Source organism: Entelurus aequoreus, linkage group LG19, assembly GCF_033978785.1.
Source record: "Entelurus aequoreus isolate RoL-2023_Sb linkage group LG19, RoL_Eaeq_v1.1, whole genome shotgun sequence".
Classification (NCBI taxonomy): domain Eukaryota; kingdom Metazoa; phylum Chordata; class Actinopteri; order Syngnathiformes; family Syngnathidae; genus Entelurus; species Entelurus aequoreus.
In genome coordinates, this window is record NC_084749.1 from 31,752,141 (window position 1) to 31,765,442 (window position 13,302).

Consider the following 13,302-nt stretch of genomic DNA (forward strand, 5'->3'; position numbering starts at 1 on the left):
CTGTTGTGGACGCTGGTTCTTAGGACGACATATTTGTATATAAAGGATGAGGATAATTGTCGAATAACAACATATGGCAAGTGGTTGTGGACAGGGACGGCGTGGCGCATTGTGAGAGTGGCCGTGCCAGCAACCTGAGGGTTCCAGGTTCGATCCCCAGCTTCTACCAACCTAGTCATGTCTGTTATGTCCATTATGTCCTTGAGCAAGACACTTCACCCTTGCTCCTGATGGGTCGTGGTTAGGGCCTTGCATGGCAGCTCCCGCCATCAGTGTGTGAATGTGTTTGTGAATGGGTGAATGTGGAAATAGTGTCAAAGCTCTTTGAGTACCTTGAAGGTAGAAACCCGCTATACAAGTATAACCCATAACCCATTGTGCCATATAAACCAGAAACATACAATTTTTGTTGATAGAGCGCTTGTGAATCTCCGTTGTAAAGTGTACCTAAAGTTATGTACATTCTAAAGTGTAACGTAAACAGTGTAAGAACACACCAAATATGCAAAAACACCTCCTTTTCAGAAATTATTAGAAATAACCATTAGAATGAGAATCATTATACTGCGCAAACTGGCTTATCTATTCATAGATTTTAATAATATTGTGCACTCGATCAAACACACACTTGTATGCGGTTTCTACTCACAGTTCAGAGGCAATGGAGGAGTTCCGTGACATTGACTTGGGTGACAGATCATAGTCGCTATCAGAGCGATACAAAAAGGACTCGCGGCGCTGGTTGTGACCGGGAAAGTTGGTGTGGAGGACCAGTCCAGAGCCGGGGGAGGCCTGAGGATCCAGAGGGCTGCAGCTGGCAGATGGGCCATTCTCCACATCAAAACTGTAAACAAAGCAACACACGGTGTGAGGTCATTTTATGTTTTCTGGAGATTAATAACATACTAAATTCTATGGATTATGCGGATCTACAAAAAAACTGAACAAGATCAAACAACTGGATAAAGCAATTTTAGTAGCAATTGCATGTGAATGCTAAAATGTTGAAGCTGAAACTGTACTAGAACAATGTCAAAGTAGACATCATTGTAGTTTTTCCTTGCCCTGATGTGGGATCTGAGCCGAGAATGTCGTTGTGGCTTGTGCAGCCCTTTGAGACACTTGTGATTAAGGGCTGTATAAATAAACTTTGATTGATTGATCGATTGACTGATAGAGTGAAATGCAGGATGAATGTTGAAATGTTGAATTACTGGTGGAATAGTTTATTATTATTATTATTATTATAGTATGTGGAAAAAGTAACATGTTAAGAATGTCTAACATGATAACTGGGAGCATGCTAGCAAGAGTGTGGCAAGTAACAAAATCAATTACTTTTAGTTTAATACCTACAGAGTTGGCCAAAATACTCATGTTAATCGTTAGCCTGCTACCAAGATAGCCCAAGTACCAAAATCAATGACTTTAAGTTTATACCTACACAATTGGCCAAAATGCTCACATGTTAACTGTCAGAATAATTGTATCTAAGTTATCACAAAACGTTGTGTTGCCATGAGTTCCCAGCGAGAAGACAAAAGCTGTCTTTGATCCTACCAAGAAGAAGGCTTGTAAAACTCCACTGTGTAGGATGGGAAGCAACATGAAGGTGTTCTGTTTCTTTGATGTATTGTAATCCACAGAAAGATACTCAAGACCTACAAAGCAGAGAGAAAGCAGGATCTGCCCAAGTTCCAGGCACCTCTTCTTTGAACTGTTTTACGACCTCTTCTTTGAACTCTTTTACGACCTTTACCGTAATTTCCGGACTATAAGCCGCTACTTTTTCCCCTCGTTCTGGTCCCTGCGGCTTATACAACAGTGCGGCTTATTTACGGCTTGTTCTTCTCCGACACGGACGAAGAGGATTTTGGTGGTTTTAGTACGCAGGAGGAAGACGATGACACAATGATTAAAGATTGACTTTTCATATACCGGTAGGCTGGTTATTTTGATAACGTACAGACGAGCACTTTGTATTACTTTGCACCGTTGTATTATTTGTACTCTGCAACGAATGATGTTCGCCATGTCAAAGATGTGAAAGTTTGATTGAATGATTGAAAGATTTATTGTTAATAAATAGGACGCTTTGCGTTCCCAAACAGTCATCTCTGTCCCGACAATCCCCTCCGTGGTAGCAGTAACCCCTATATACTACGGTAATTACACATCAAAACCCTGCGGCTTATAGTCGGGTGCGGCTTATATATGGAGCAATCTGTATTTTCCCCTAAATTTAGCTGGTGCGGCTTATAGTCAGGTGCGGCTTATAGTCCGGAAATTACGGTACTTTGAACCGACCTTTTCTTTTAACTGTTTTGTAATCAAAGGCAATGGCTGTTTACGACCCCCGTCCCTTTAGAAACAGCTGTTGCAATGTAATCAGGGAAAGTCCAAATAAAAGAGGAGGCGTACAATGTTTCGGCAGAACGTAGTGACACTGTACAAGGGTACAGATGTACGTGTTTCTCCTCACTGAGCCAAATTTAATTATGTCTCTGTTTGATTCCTTGCTTCTTGTCTTGTTTAATATATGTCATCAGTGTTTGAACCTGACATTAACTGTTAAAATGCTAGTAAGAAATCACCAAGTAGCATAATACATTAATTGTAGGTTTATACAGTGTAACCTCGATTTAAGAGTATTTTTTAATTATTTCGCCATCGCTCAGATAATTGTTATGCTTTAAATTGCGAGCAAAATTTGGGTTACGAGCCTCCCGCCGCTAGTTGGCGGAGCGAATGCCATGGGAAAAAAAAACGTATGATCCGCTTAAAACATCCAGTCTTACTAGCTAGCATTAGCTCGAGAATAACATAACTTTGTTTTCCAACTATTGGATCGTAAAGAGTGAGTGTAAAAGTCGGTGGTGAGCAAAAATGTGAATGGTATTCATTGAATTAAAAAAAATCCTGACAAAGTCTGTCGCCAACTTGACAAAACAATTTGAGCCTATCACTGCACCATACTGAAGCAGAATGAAATTAAATAGTATATAACATCCTTCTACAAGGACCCTTTCGGATTTGTGAAAGGCCTCTTCACAAAGGAAAAGAGTGGATCACTTAAGGTGTCAAAGAGGGAACTGGAAGACCACCTGAAAACCACTCACACAGACAGTCAAAGATTCGAACAGAGAGAGATACCATCAGACATGCCACCAATACCTCAACCAGAACACCAGCTGGACAACAGTCCCCCAAGGTGGAGCGAGGTTGAGGAAGCAGTGAGGAAATCAAGGGCAGCTTCAGCTCCAGGACCAAATGGAGTTCCATATCAGCTGTACAAAAATTCCCCAAATGTCTTACGCTTTCTGTGGAGGCAGATGAAGGTGATGTGGACGAAGCAAACCATCCCAAAAGTGTGGCGCAGAGCTGGGGGAGTGTTAATCCCAAAGGAAAAAGATGCCTCAAACATCGATCAATTCCGGCAGATCAACCTGGTAAACGTTGAAGGGAAGGTCTTCTTTAGCATCGTTGCTAAAAGGATGACAACGTACCGGAAGCAAAACAGCTTGATTGATACATCCGTGCAGAAAGCTGGAATACCTGGTTTCTCAGGCTGCTTGGAGCATACAAGCATGATATGGCACCAAATCCAATCTGCCAAGAGGGAAGGAAGAGACCTGCACGTCTTATTCCTAGACCTAGCCAATGCTTTTGGATCCGTCCCTCATTCTCTCATCTGGACAGCCTTCAACTTCTTTCACATCCCAAATACCATCACAAACCTCGTGAAAAACTACTTCCGTGATCTGCAATTCTGTGTTAAAACAACAGAATACACAACATCATGGCAATCTCTGGAGGTGGGAATAATGGCTGGATGTACCATCTCCCCTCTAGCCTTCACCATGGCAATGGAAGTGATAATTCGAGCTTCCAAATGGGTTGTGGGTGGAGAACGTCTGAAAGGGGGACAGCGTCTACCTCCCATCCGTGCCTACATGGACGACATGACCACCTTGACCTCAACCATTGCATGCACTAAACATCTGCTGGGAAAGCAAACTCACGGACCAGAGGTTCTACATCGAGGATACTCCCATTCCGTTGGTGTCAGAGCTGCCAGTCAAGAGTCTAGGGCGATTGTACAACGCAAGTCTCAAAGACTCGGACCAGAGCAATCAGCTGAGGGAAGAAACCATCAAAGGCCTTGCCCGCATTGACAAGACCTTACTTCCTGGCAAGTTGAAACTGTGGTGCCTACAGTTTGGATTGCTCCCCCGTTTGATGTGGCCACTAACGGTCTATGAGATCCCCATGTCCAAAGTCGAGAAGCTGGAGAGAACAGTCAGTGCATACATCAAGAAGTGGCTTGGCCTTCCACGGTGCCTCAGTAACATCGGCCTATATGGTCATGGTGCCCTGGAACTGCCAATCTCTAGCCTCACGGAGGAGTTTAAATGCACCAAGGTGAGGCTGAGCATGACACTGACTGAGTCTTAAGATGAGGTGATCCGAGCGGTTGCTCCAAGACTGACAACCGGGAGGAAATGGATCCCATCTGAGGCCGTACAACAAGCCAAATCTGCTCTCAGGCATGGAGACATAGTGGGACAAGTGCAGCACGGAAGAGGTGGGTTTGGACTTGGGGCTAGTCGACCCACATGGCACAAGGCAACATCAGCCAAGAGGAGAAAGCTGATGGTTGATCAGGTTCGACAACAAGAGGAGGCAGACAGATGTGCAACAGCAGTGGCACAGTCCAAACAGGGACAGTGGACTAGCTGGGAAAACCTGGAGCATCGTAAGCTCACATGGAAGGATCTTTGGGAAATGGAAGGGAGCCAAATCTGCTTCATCATCAGAGCCACCTACGATGTTCTTCCCACACCCAAGAACTTAAACCAATGGTTTGGAGAAGATCCTTCTTGTGCACTCTGTCAAACCCCTGCAACACTCCATCACATCCTCACTGGCTGAAAAATCAGTTTGTCTCAAGGCCGCTACACCTGGAGGCACAACGAGGTCTTGAGACAGCTGGCGATCACCCTGGAGGAAAGGAGAAATAACAACAAGGGCCTCCCTCCCCCAATCCCTAGTCACTCAATCACCACTCAGTTTGTAAGAGCAGGACAACTCCCACCAAAACCATCTGCAAGAGTGGAGGCAACCCTTCTGGACTCTGCCCGGGACTGGAAAATGCAGGTTGACTTGGACCACAAACTCATCTTCCCGCCTGAAATCATTACAACCAGCTTCAGGCCGGACCTGGTCTTGTGGTCAACCTCCCAGAAGACTGTGTTCATTGTTGAACTAACTGTACCATGGGAAGCAGCAGTTGGTGAAGCATTTGAGCGCAAACAACTGAGGTATACGGACATAGCAGCCGAGGCAGAGCAGCGCGGCTGGCGTGCCCGAGTGCTTCCAGTTGAAGTCGGGTGCAGAGGCTTCGTTGCTACGTCCACAATCAAGCTCCTCAAAGGAATGGGATTGAGAGGTCAGGCCTTCCGGCGGGCTGTCAAATCGCTGTCGGATGCTGCTGAACAAAGTAGCAGATGGATATGGTTCAAGAGAAAGGACCCAAACTGGGCTGCTAAATGACATCTACGGGTAAAGGCAGAGGGGGGCACACCTGGGACGCCAGATGTCGCCGTTGAGCCCTCCGGAGGTGTCGTGGGCCTATCAACGAAACACCAGTGAAGGAGGGTGCCCACCTGAAGACCCCAGTGAATTATTTTGCCCCTAACCCCCCAACCCCCACTCAACACTAACTGCTGATTAATCTGAGGGATTGTACTATCTAGTCCTATGAGCTCAACTAACTGACGGACATTTATCCATGAAAATAATAAGAAACTGCTGATGGTGTGTTTGACGGAAAAAAGCAGTTTGAAGGCGATACCGTAGAAGTCCACTCCCCAAGGTAAATGCTGTACATAAGGTTGTGCGGTATACCGGTATTAGTATAGTACCGCAATATCATCATCCAAAACTAATGTAAAGTATCCAAACAACAGAAGAATAAGTGATTATTACATTTTAACAGAAGTGTAGATATAACATGTTAAAAAAGAAAGTAAGCAGATATTAACAATAAAGACTAATAATTTATTTTCTACCACTTGTCCTTAATAATTTTGACAAAATAATAGAATGATAAATGACACAATATGTTACTGCATATGTCAGCAGACTAATTAGGAGTCTTTGTTTGCTTACTTACTAATAAAAGACAAGTTGTCTTGTATGTTCACTATTTTATTTAAGGACAAACTTGCAATAATAAACATATGTTTACAGTACCGTAACATTTTTAGTTAAAATAAAGCCAATAATGCACATTTTTGTAGTCCCCTTTATTTAGAAAAATATCGAAAAGTACAGAAAAGTATCTAAATAATTTTGGTACCGGTACCAAAATATTGGTATTGGGACAACACTAGCTGTACATATTATTATTAAATTACATCACAAAGTACTGTACTGTTGTTGTTTGTAGTACATTCTAATGTATTGTTTGCCATACAATATTGTGTATCTAAATGTTTATTTAGTTTTAAAACATGTCAAAATTGCTCTTTTGATTGGGGCCAAGCACCAATTAAATACATTTTAATGGGTGACGTTTACTGAAGGAATGACTGTTTTGAGGTACGAGCTTGGTTACAGAACCAATGAGTTCACACCCCGGCCGAGTCATACCAAAGACTATAAAAATGGGACCCATTACCTCCCTGATTGGCACTCAGCATCAAGGGTTGGAATTGGGGGTTGAATCGCCAAAATGATTACCGAGCGCGGCCACCGCTGCTGCTCACTGCTCCCCCTCACCTCCCAGGGGGTGGAACAAGGGGATGGGTCAAATGCAGAGGGTAATTTCACCCCACCTAGTGTGTGTGTGACTATCAGTGGTACTTAAACTTTAACTTTAAGTTGAGGTACTATACTGCAGTGATCCCCAACCACTGGTCCGGGGACCGGAACCGGTCCGTGACACATTTTCCACCTGGGCAGCGCAGAGACAATAAATAATGTATAACTGACCGCTTTTCCTTATATTTAACTTTCGCCAGTCCCACCAGACACACCAATAAGCTTTGTCAGAATAAGTGTATCTAAGTTATCACAAAACTTTGTGTTTCAATGAGTTCCTGGCGAGCAGACAGAAGCTGTCTTTGATCTTACCAATCTAAAGGCTTGTAAAACTCCACTGTGTAGGATCGGAAGCAACATGAAGGTGTCGGTTTCTTTGATGTATTGTAATCCACAGGAAGATTTTGTCTTGACCCGAGATCTACAAAGCGGAGAGGAAGCAGGATGTGACCCCCATCCAGGCACCTTTTCTTTGAACTGTTTTGTGACCAAAGGCAGCGGCTGTTTACGACCCCCTTCCTTTAGAAACAGCTGTTGCCATGTAATCAGGGAAAGTCCAAATAAAAGAGGAGGCGTACAATCTTTCGTCAGAGCGTGGTGGGAGACTGTGCAAGAGTACAGCCTAGACGTTTCTCCTCAATTGAGCTAAATTGAATTCTGTCTCTGTTCAATTCCTTGCTTCTTTGTCTGTTTATTAGATGTCATCAGTGTTTGAACCTGACAAGCTTGATCATAGATGTATTTTACAACTCCTGATACGACGTCGCCATTTGCTATATTTGTTACATATTTGTCACATGGGACAGTGCACATTAATAAACATATAAAATCCAAAGGTGCCAAATCGTAGCCAAAAGCTAGGTTCAGTCTGCAGTCTGTAGCAGGCTGATGACCTAAGATCAGGGCAGATCAGGAACAAAGTGACCATAGTAGTTAATGTGCATAAGGCAGATGGAGAAGTCCTAAATTGTTGCATATAATAATTGTGCTGAAGGAAAAAAATACACATCTACTTTGACCTGGTAAGTTAAAGTGCCGGTATTATTGCACATCGTCCTATTTGCCCCAGTTAGCAATAACAGAAGTATTTAGGCATGGAAAATTGGACCTAAAAAGCTAACATTAGTGTATTTATGTATGAAATATTGCACAAAATATGAATACATAACTTTTAGAATGGAAATAGTAATCCACAGAAATCTAATGTTAAGTATTTGTCAAAGCTCAGTCTTGAACCCACAACCCTCCCATTGCAAGATCCAACACTCTGTCTGGCAGCATGCCAGGACACGCCCCCGCACGCGCCGTGCGCTTCACACCCACACTTCGCCGCAGCTGCCGGCTTTCATCAATCAACGCACCTGGCAGCAATCAGGAGGACAGCATAAAGATCAGTCACTCCTTGGAACCTACGCCGGAACGTCGTTAACTCTTGTAGTAAGCATTACGTCGTTGTCCTCGCCTGTCTTTTGTCTTTTGCCCCTTTTTGCCTTGTTGACTGATGTCCCCTGTTCTCCTTGCAGTGCCCACTAGTGATGGGTTGATGAGGCCTCATGAAGCGTTTCGACACATTGCAAAACTGTATTGATACTGTGTCGATACTGTGTCACTAAATACTGACATCTGCTGGACATTAAAAATCCCTACAGGCAACCTATGGACCGACTCAACTGACACTGATTTTATGACCTAGTATATACAATAATATAAACCAAGTCATTGTATTTCATTTAGGATTATTTCATATCTTCATTTAAATAAAAATATATTTTTATCTTTTTTAGATACAGTCAAATAATGTGAACATGTATCATGACTAGGATGGTAGAAGGTGGGGATTGAACCCCAGTAACCAGCAACCCTCCGATTGCTGGCACGGCCACTCTACCAACTTCGCCACGCCGTCATTCCTGTACCTTCTCTAGTAACAGTAGTGATGGGTCCTGCAACACAGATGCATAGGCGCATGCGTCGAGCTCATAGAGCGAAACCCTGTGTCGGTGCGCGTACCGCTTTTAGAAAGTCACGTGACTGCTTTGGTCACGTGACCGATACGCGAACTGTATCGCACTGACGCCTCCTCTGTGCCCTGTGAGCAACGTTCCCTCTAAGGTGCGCGCCTGCGCAATTGCGCCGCACAGCCAATATATGCCGCGCACCAAATCAAACCCATCTGAATTCTAAATAAAATAAACACATGTATTCTGTGTAATTTTGAAATGCAACTTTGAGTGACAGTGACAACAAGCGGCCCTAACGGTGTTCGTCAACAACACGCATTGCGCCGCTTCCTAATAAACACAGTTTGGCGCGCAGGCGTCAGTGCGATACAGTTCATGAGCGGTCACGTGACCAGAACAGCTCATGAGCGGTCACGTGACCAAAACAGCTCGTGTTCGGTCACGTGACTTTCTAAAAGCGATACGCGCACCGACACAGGGTATCGCTCTATGAGCTCGACGCATGCGCCGATGCATCGGTGTTGCCGGACCCATCACTAGTGCCCACCTTGTTCTGTGTGCTCCAGCGCTGTACCTCGACCTCCACCTGGAAATTGGACTGCCTCCCTAAATCCTCGATCACTCGTTTGGACTTGGACATTGTTGCTTGCCGCCTGCCCTCGACCACCTGCCTGTCCCCGGATCTCCCTTGTGCCTCTCCTCTTGGTCAGACGAAGTTTTTCATCCATCACGCATGTGCAACATCCTCTTGAATAATTTACATGGTTAATTCTACACTTAATCCTGCATCCAACACTTAGAGTAGCATACACATCCCACACAATCATCAAAAGGTTACAATAAACCTGGTAACCTTAAGCTCTTCGTGGTGTCGTCTCCTTCCAACCCTCACGTACATAACAGTATTTCTAGCTTTCTTATACTGTATATACATGCTCTTGTCCTTAAATGTGATGTATCACCTAAACTCATTAGACACTAAAGCCAAAAAAACTACTACTACTAGTAAAACTGAGTAAAAAACTAAAGTCTATGGACAGCTTTTTTTGCAAAGGGAAAAAGCGAGGCGCTCCCACTAATTGAATGTTATGGTGAGTTTTTTCATGTATTCATTTTTCATGCACTTATTTGCTACATCTATCTGCCACACGTGGAAGGCCGGTCCGTGGAAATAATGCCTACATTAAACCGGTCTCTGGAGCAAAAAAGGTTGGGGACCCTGGCCCCTGCTATACTGTATTTACAAAATTGGCTAACATGCTAACTAGGGATGATGTTCCAAAACCGGTTCTCCTGATTGTTCGATAAGAAAAGAACCGATTCCATGGATTCGAATCCCTTTTTGAGAAACGGTTCCTGTTATCGAAGCCACTATAGTAAATGGGTTGTACCTGTATTGCGCTTTCCTACCTTCAAGGTACTCAAAGCGCTTTGACACTATTTCCACATTCACACACTGATGGCGGGAGCTGCCATGCAAGGCCCTAACCATGACCCATCAGGAGCAAGGGTGAAGTGTCTTGCTCAAGGACACATTGGATGTGACAAGGTTGGTAGAAGGTGGGGATCGAACCAGGAACCCCCAGGTTGCTGGCACGGCCACTCTCCCAACCGCGCCACGCCGTCAGATGTGGTTCTTTATTTGAATCCCTGGGAACGAATCCCGTGTCACAGGAAATGTCCTGTGGCACATCACAGGAAATGACGTAGCTCAGTCATTCGGCGGCAGATACAGAAGCCGCAACAACAATGGACCGGAAAAAACGCTCCAAGGCATGGCTTCACTTTACTAAGAAATACGACGAGGAAACGGCTATATGCAATTATTGCCAGGCATCGCTTTCCTGTAAGGGGAGCAGTACAACAAACATGTTGAAACATGTTCAGGCCGTACATAACCTGAAGGTTAGAGAAAGGTGTCGTGTCTTCCACACGTGGAGAAGCAGCGACAGAGATGACGAAGCACACCCCTCTTCCTCTGCTTCAACCTGCAGTCCCAGTGATAGTGCCGGTGAGTAAGTAACGTTAACAGTTGCCGGTTCATTTCCATTTCTGCTCACTTGTAGCCTTTAGGCTAAAATAACGTTACCTCGTATGTCAACCAGGACTGCAGTAATGTTAGCTAGACCAGTGTTTTTCAACCTTTTTTGAGCCAAGGCACATTTTTTTCATTGAAAAAATGCGGAGTCACACCACCAGCAGAAATCATTAAAAAACGAAACTCAATTGACAATAAAATGTCGTTGTCGCAATTGTTGGATATGACTTTAAACCATAACCAAGTATGCATCACTATAGCTCTTGTCTCAAAGTAGGTGTACTGTCACGACCTGTCACATCACGCCGTGACTTATTTTGAGTTTTTTGCTGTTTTCCTGTGTGCAGTGTTTTAGTTCTTGTCTTGCGCTCCTATTTTGGTTTCTTTTTCTCTTTATTTGGTATTTTCCTGTAGCAGTTTTGTGTCTTCCTTGACCACTATTCCCCACACCTGCTTTGTTTTAGCAATCAATAATATTTCAGTTGTTTTTATCCTTCTTTGTGGGGACATTGTTGATTGTCATGTCATGTTCGGATGTACTTTGTGGACGCCGTCTTTCCTCCACAGTAAGTCTTTGCTGTCGTCCAGCATTCTGTTTTAGTTTACTTTGCAGCCAGTTCAGTTTTAGTTTCGTTCTGCATAGCCTTCCCTAAGCTTCAGTGTCTTTTCTTAGGGGCACTCATCTTTTGTTTATTTTTGGTTTAAGCATTAGACACCTTTTTACCGGCACGCTGCCTCCCGCTGTTTCCGACATCTACAAAGCAATTAGCTACTGGCTGCCACCTACTGGTATGGAAGAAGAAAACGTGGTAAGTCTGCCGATCTCCAGACAGTACAGACACTCAACAACAGCACATTATTTGCGGATTATAATTACTGGTTTGCAAAAAACATTTTTAACCCAAATAGGTGAAATTAGATAATCTCCCACGGCACACCAGACTGTATCTCACGGCACACTAGTGTGCCGCGGCACAGTGGTTGAAAAACACTGAGCTAAACTGAGTGAGGAGGAGAGTAACAACATTACTCGCAAGCTAACGAGAATGATGGTGAAAAATCTCCTCCCTTTCAACTTGTTGAACACAGACGAATACAAGTAGGTTAATAATTGTATTTTGCTGACAGGTAATGGAGCAAAAAGTAAACAACACCATTACTCTGAGATTTGTTTCAAATGTAAAGTGCTGTCGTCGGCAATCACTCGAAACGAGTATGATTGTCCTCCTGTTGGTGGGACTGCCTTCAGGAGAACGCCTGTGCGTGGAATCTTTTAAAGTGGGGAGACTGGTGCACAGACAGCCACCACACTGTCCTTGGCAAAGAGAAGGCCAGGGTCCAATGGCATGGAGACCAAGACAATTGGGGGCCCATCTTTGCTGCAGCCTTCTTCCGCCTTTGTGACCATTGTGGAGCTTCTATGCAACCATCATCCGCCCATTCCACCGTTGAGGTCTTTTTCGACGAGGGAGACGCGCAGACTCCAACGTCACTTCTTCGCTGTGTTGAGCTGTATCCAGTGGCAAAGGGAAACCCAGGACGACCGGCACCTCCTCACAGCTGCAGGAGGCTGCCGGAGCTCCGGTCTGTCGGAGGACCGCCTATGGTGCGCCTACCAGCACTTGCTTTTCTCTCAGGGTGTGCTCCCCTAGCCTTTTGTCTTCCCGGACTAACCCACAAGGCAGTGGGGCGAGTACAATACAAATGAATGCAGGATTTTCCCTGCATGTATTTTTCTTAGGTGGCCCACTTAAAGGGGCACTAACAGTCAATATTTATTTATTTTATTTAAAAAAAATTTGGGGGGTAACAACAGTCAATATTTATTTATTTATTTTATTCGATTTTTTTCTTAAAAAATAAAAGTGAGCTTTTGTCAAACCAAATATTGTGTGGTTTTTTCCATATACAGTACAACAACCTATCTGGATTCCATAAGAGAATCGATAAGGATCGGTTCGATAAGAGGATTCGATATTGGCATCGAAATCGATAATTTCTTAACAAACATCATCCCTAATGCTAACAAAATCCAATAAATAGATGCAACATGGTGTAGAAGTGCATACGCCTCACACAATTAAAAATAATACAATGTTGCGTATTGGATGGTTTTAACTTAATAGCTGAGGATGAAGCAAGCGTAGCGCAGATTGATTCATGTGTACCATCAACATCCCCTTAAGAGACAAACTGCGTGCAGTCTTGTGCTCTCGCTTCCACGCAAACACACACACACACACACACACACACACACACACACATACATACCCACACACTTGACCTGGTAGGAGAGGGCACAGTGACACGCTACACTGCACCGTGCTCCTTCACGCATGACAATTAGTGAGATTGGGGCCACAGCACTAATTGAAAGAGTTGTTCCTGTGTCAGAGCTCCAGCGCAGCTCTGCATTGTAGTCTTACTTAGAGAAGTACTTGAATGAAATGTTCTCTAACAAAGAGGATTTTCTAAAGT

The 13,302-nt window shown here is 44.1% G+C and overlaps 1 protein-coding gene across 5 annotated transcripts in view; it reads right to left on the minus strand.

The window, feature by feature from the left end:
- pde4ba (phosphodiesterase 4B, cAMP-specific a) overlaps positions 1–13,302 on the minus strand; it is a 444,992-nt gene that overhangs the window by 161,820 nt on the left and 269,870 nt on the right. For all 5 annotated transcript variants that reach the window (XM_062028304.1, XM_062028303.1, XM_062028305.1 and 2 more), the window contains one exon: positions 650–844. In XM_062028304.1, coding sequence (XP_061884288.1) covers positions 650–844 — 195 coding nt within the window. The remainder of the gene's footprint in view (positions 1–649; positions 845–13,302) is intronic.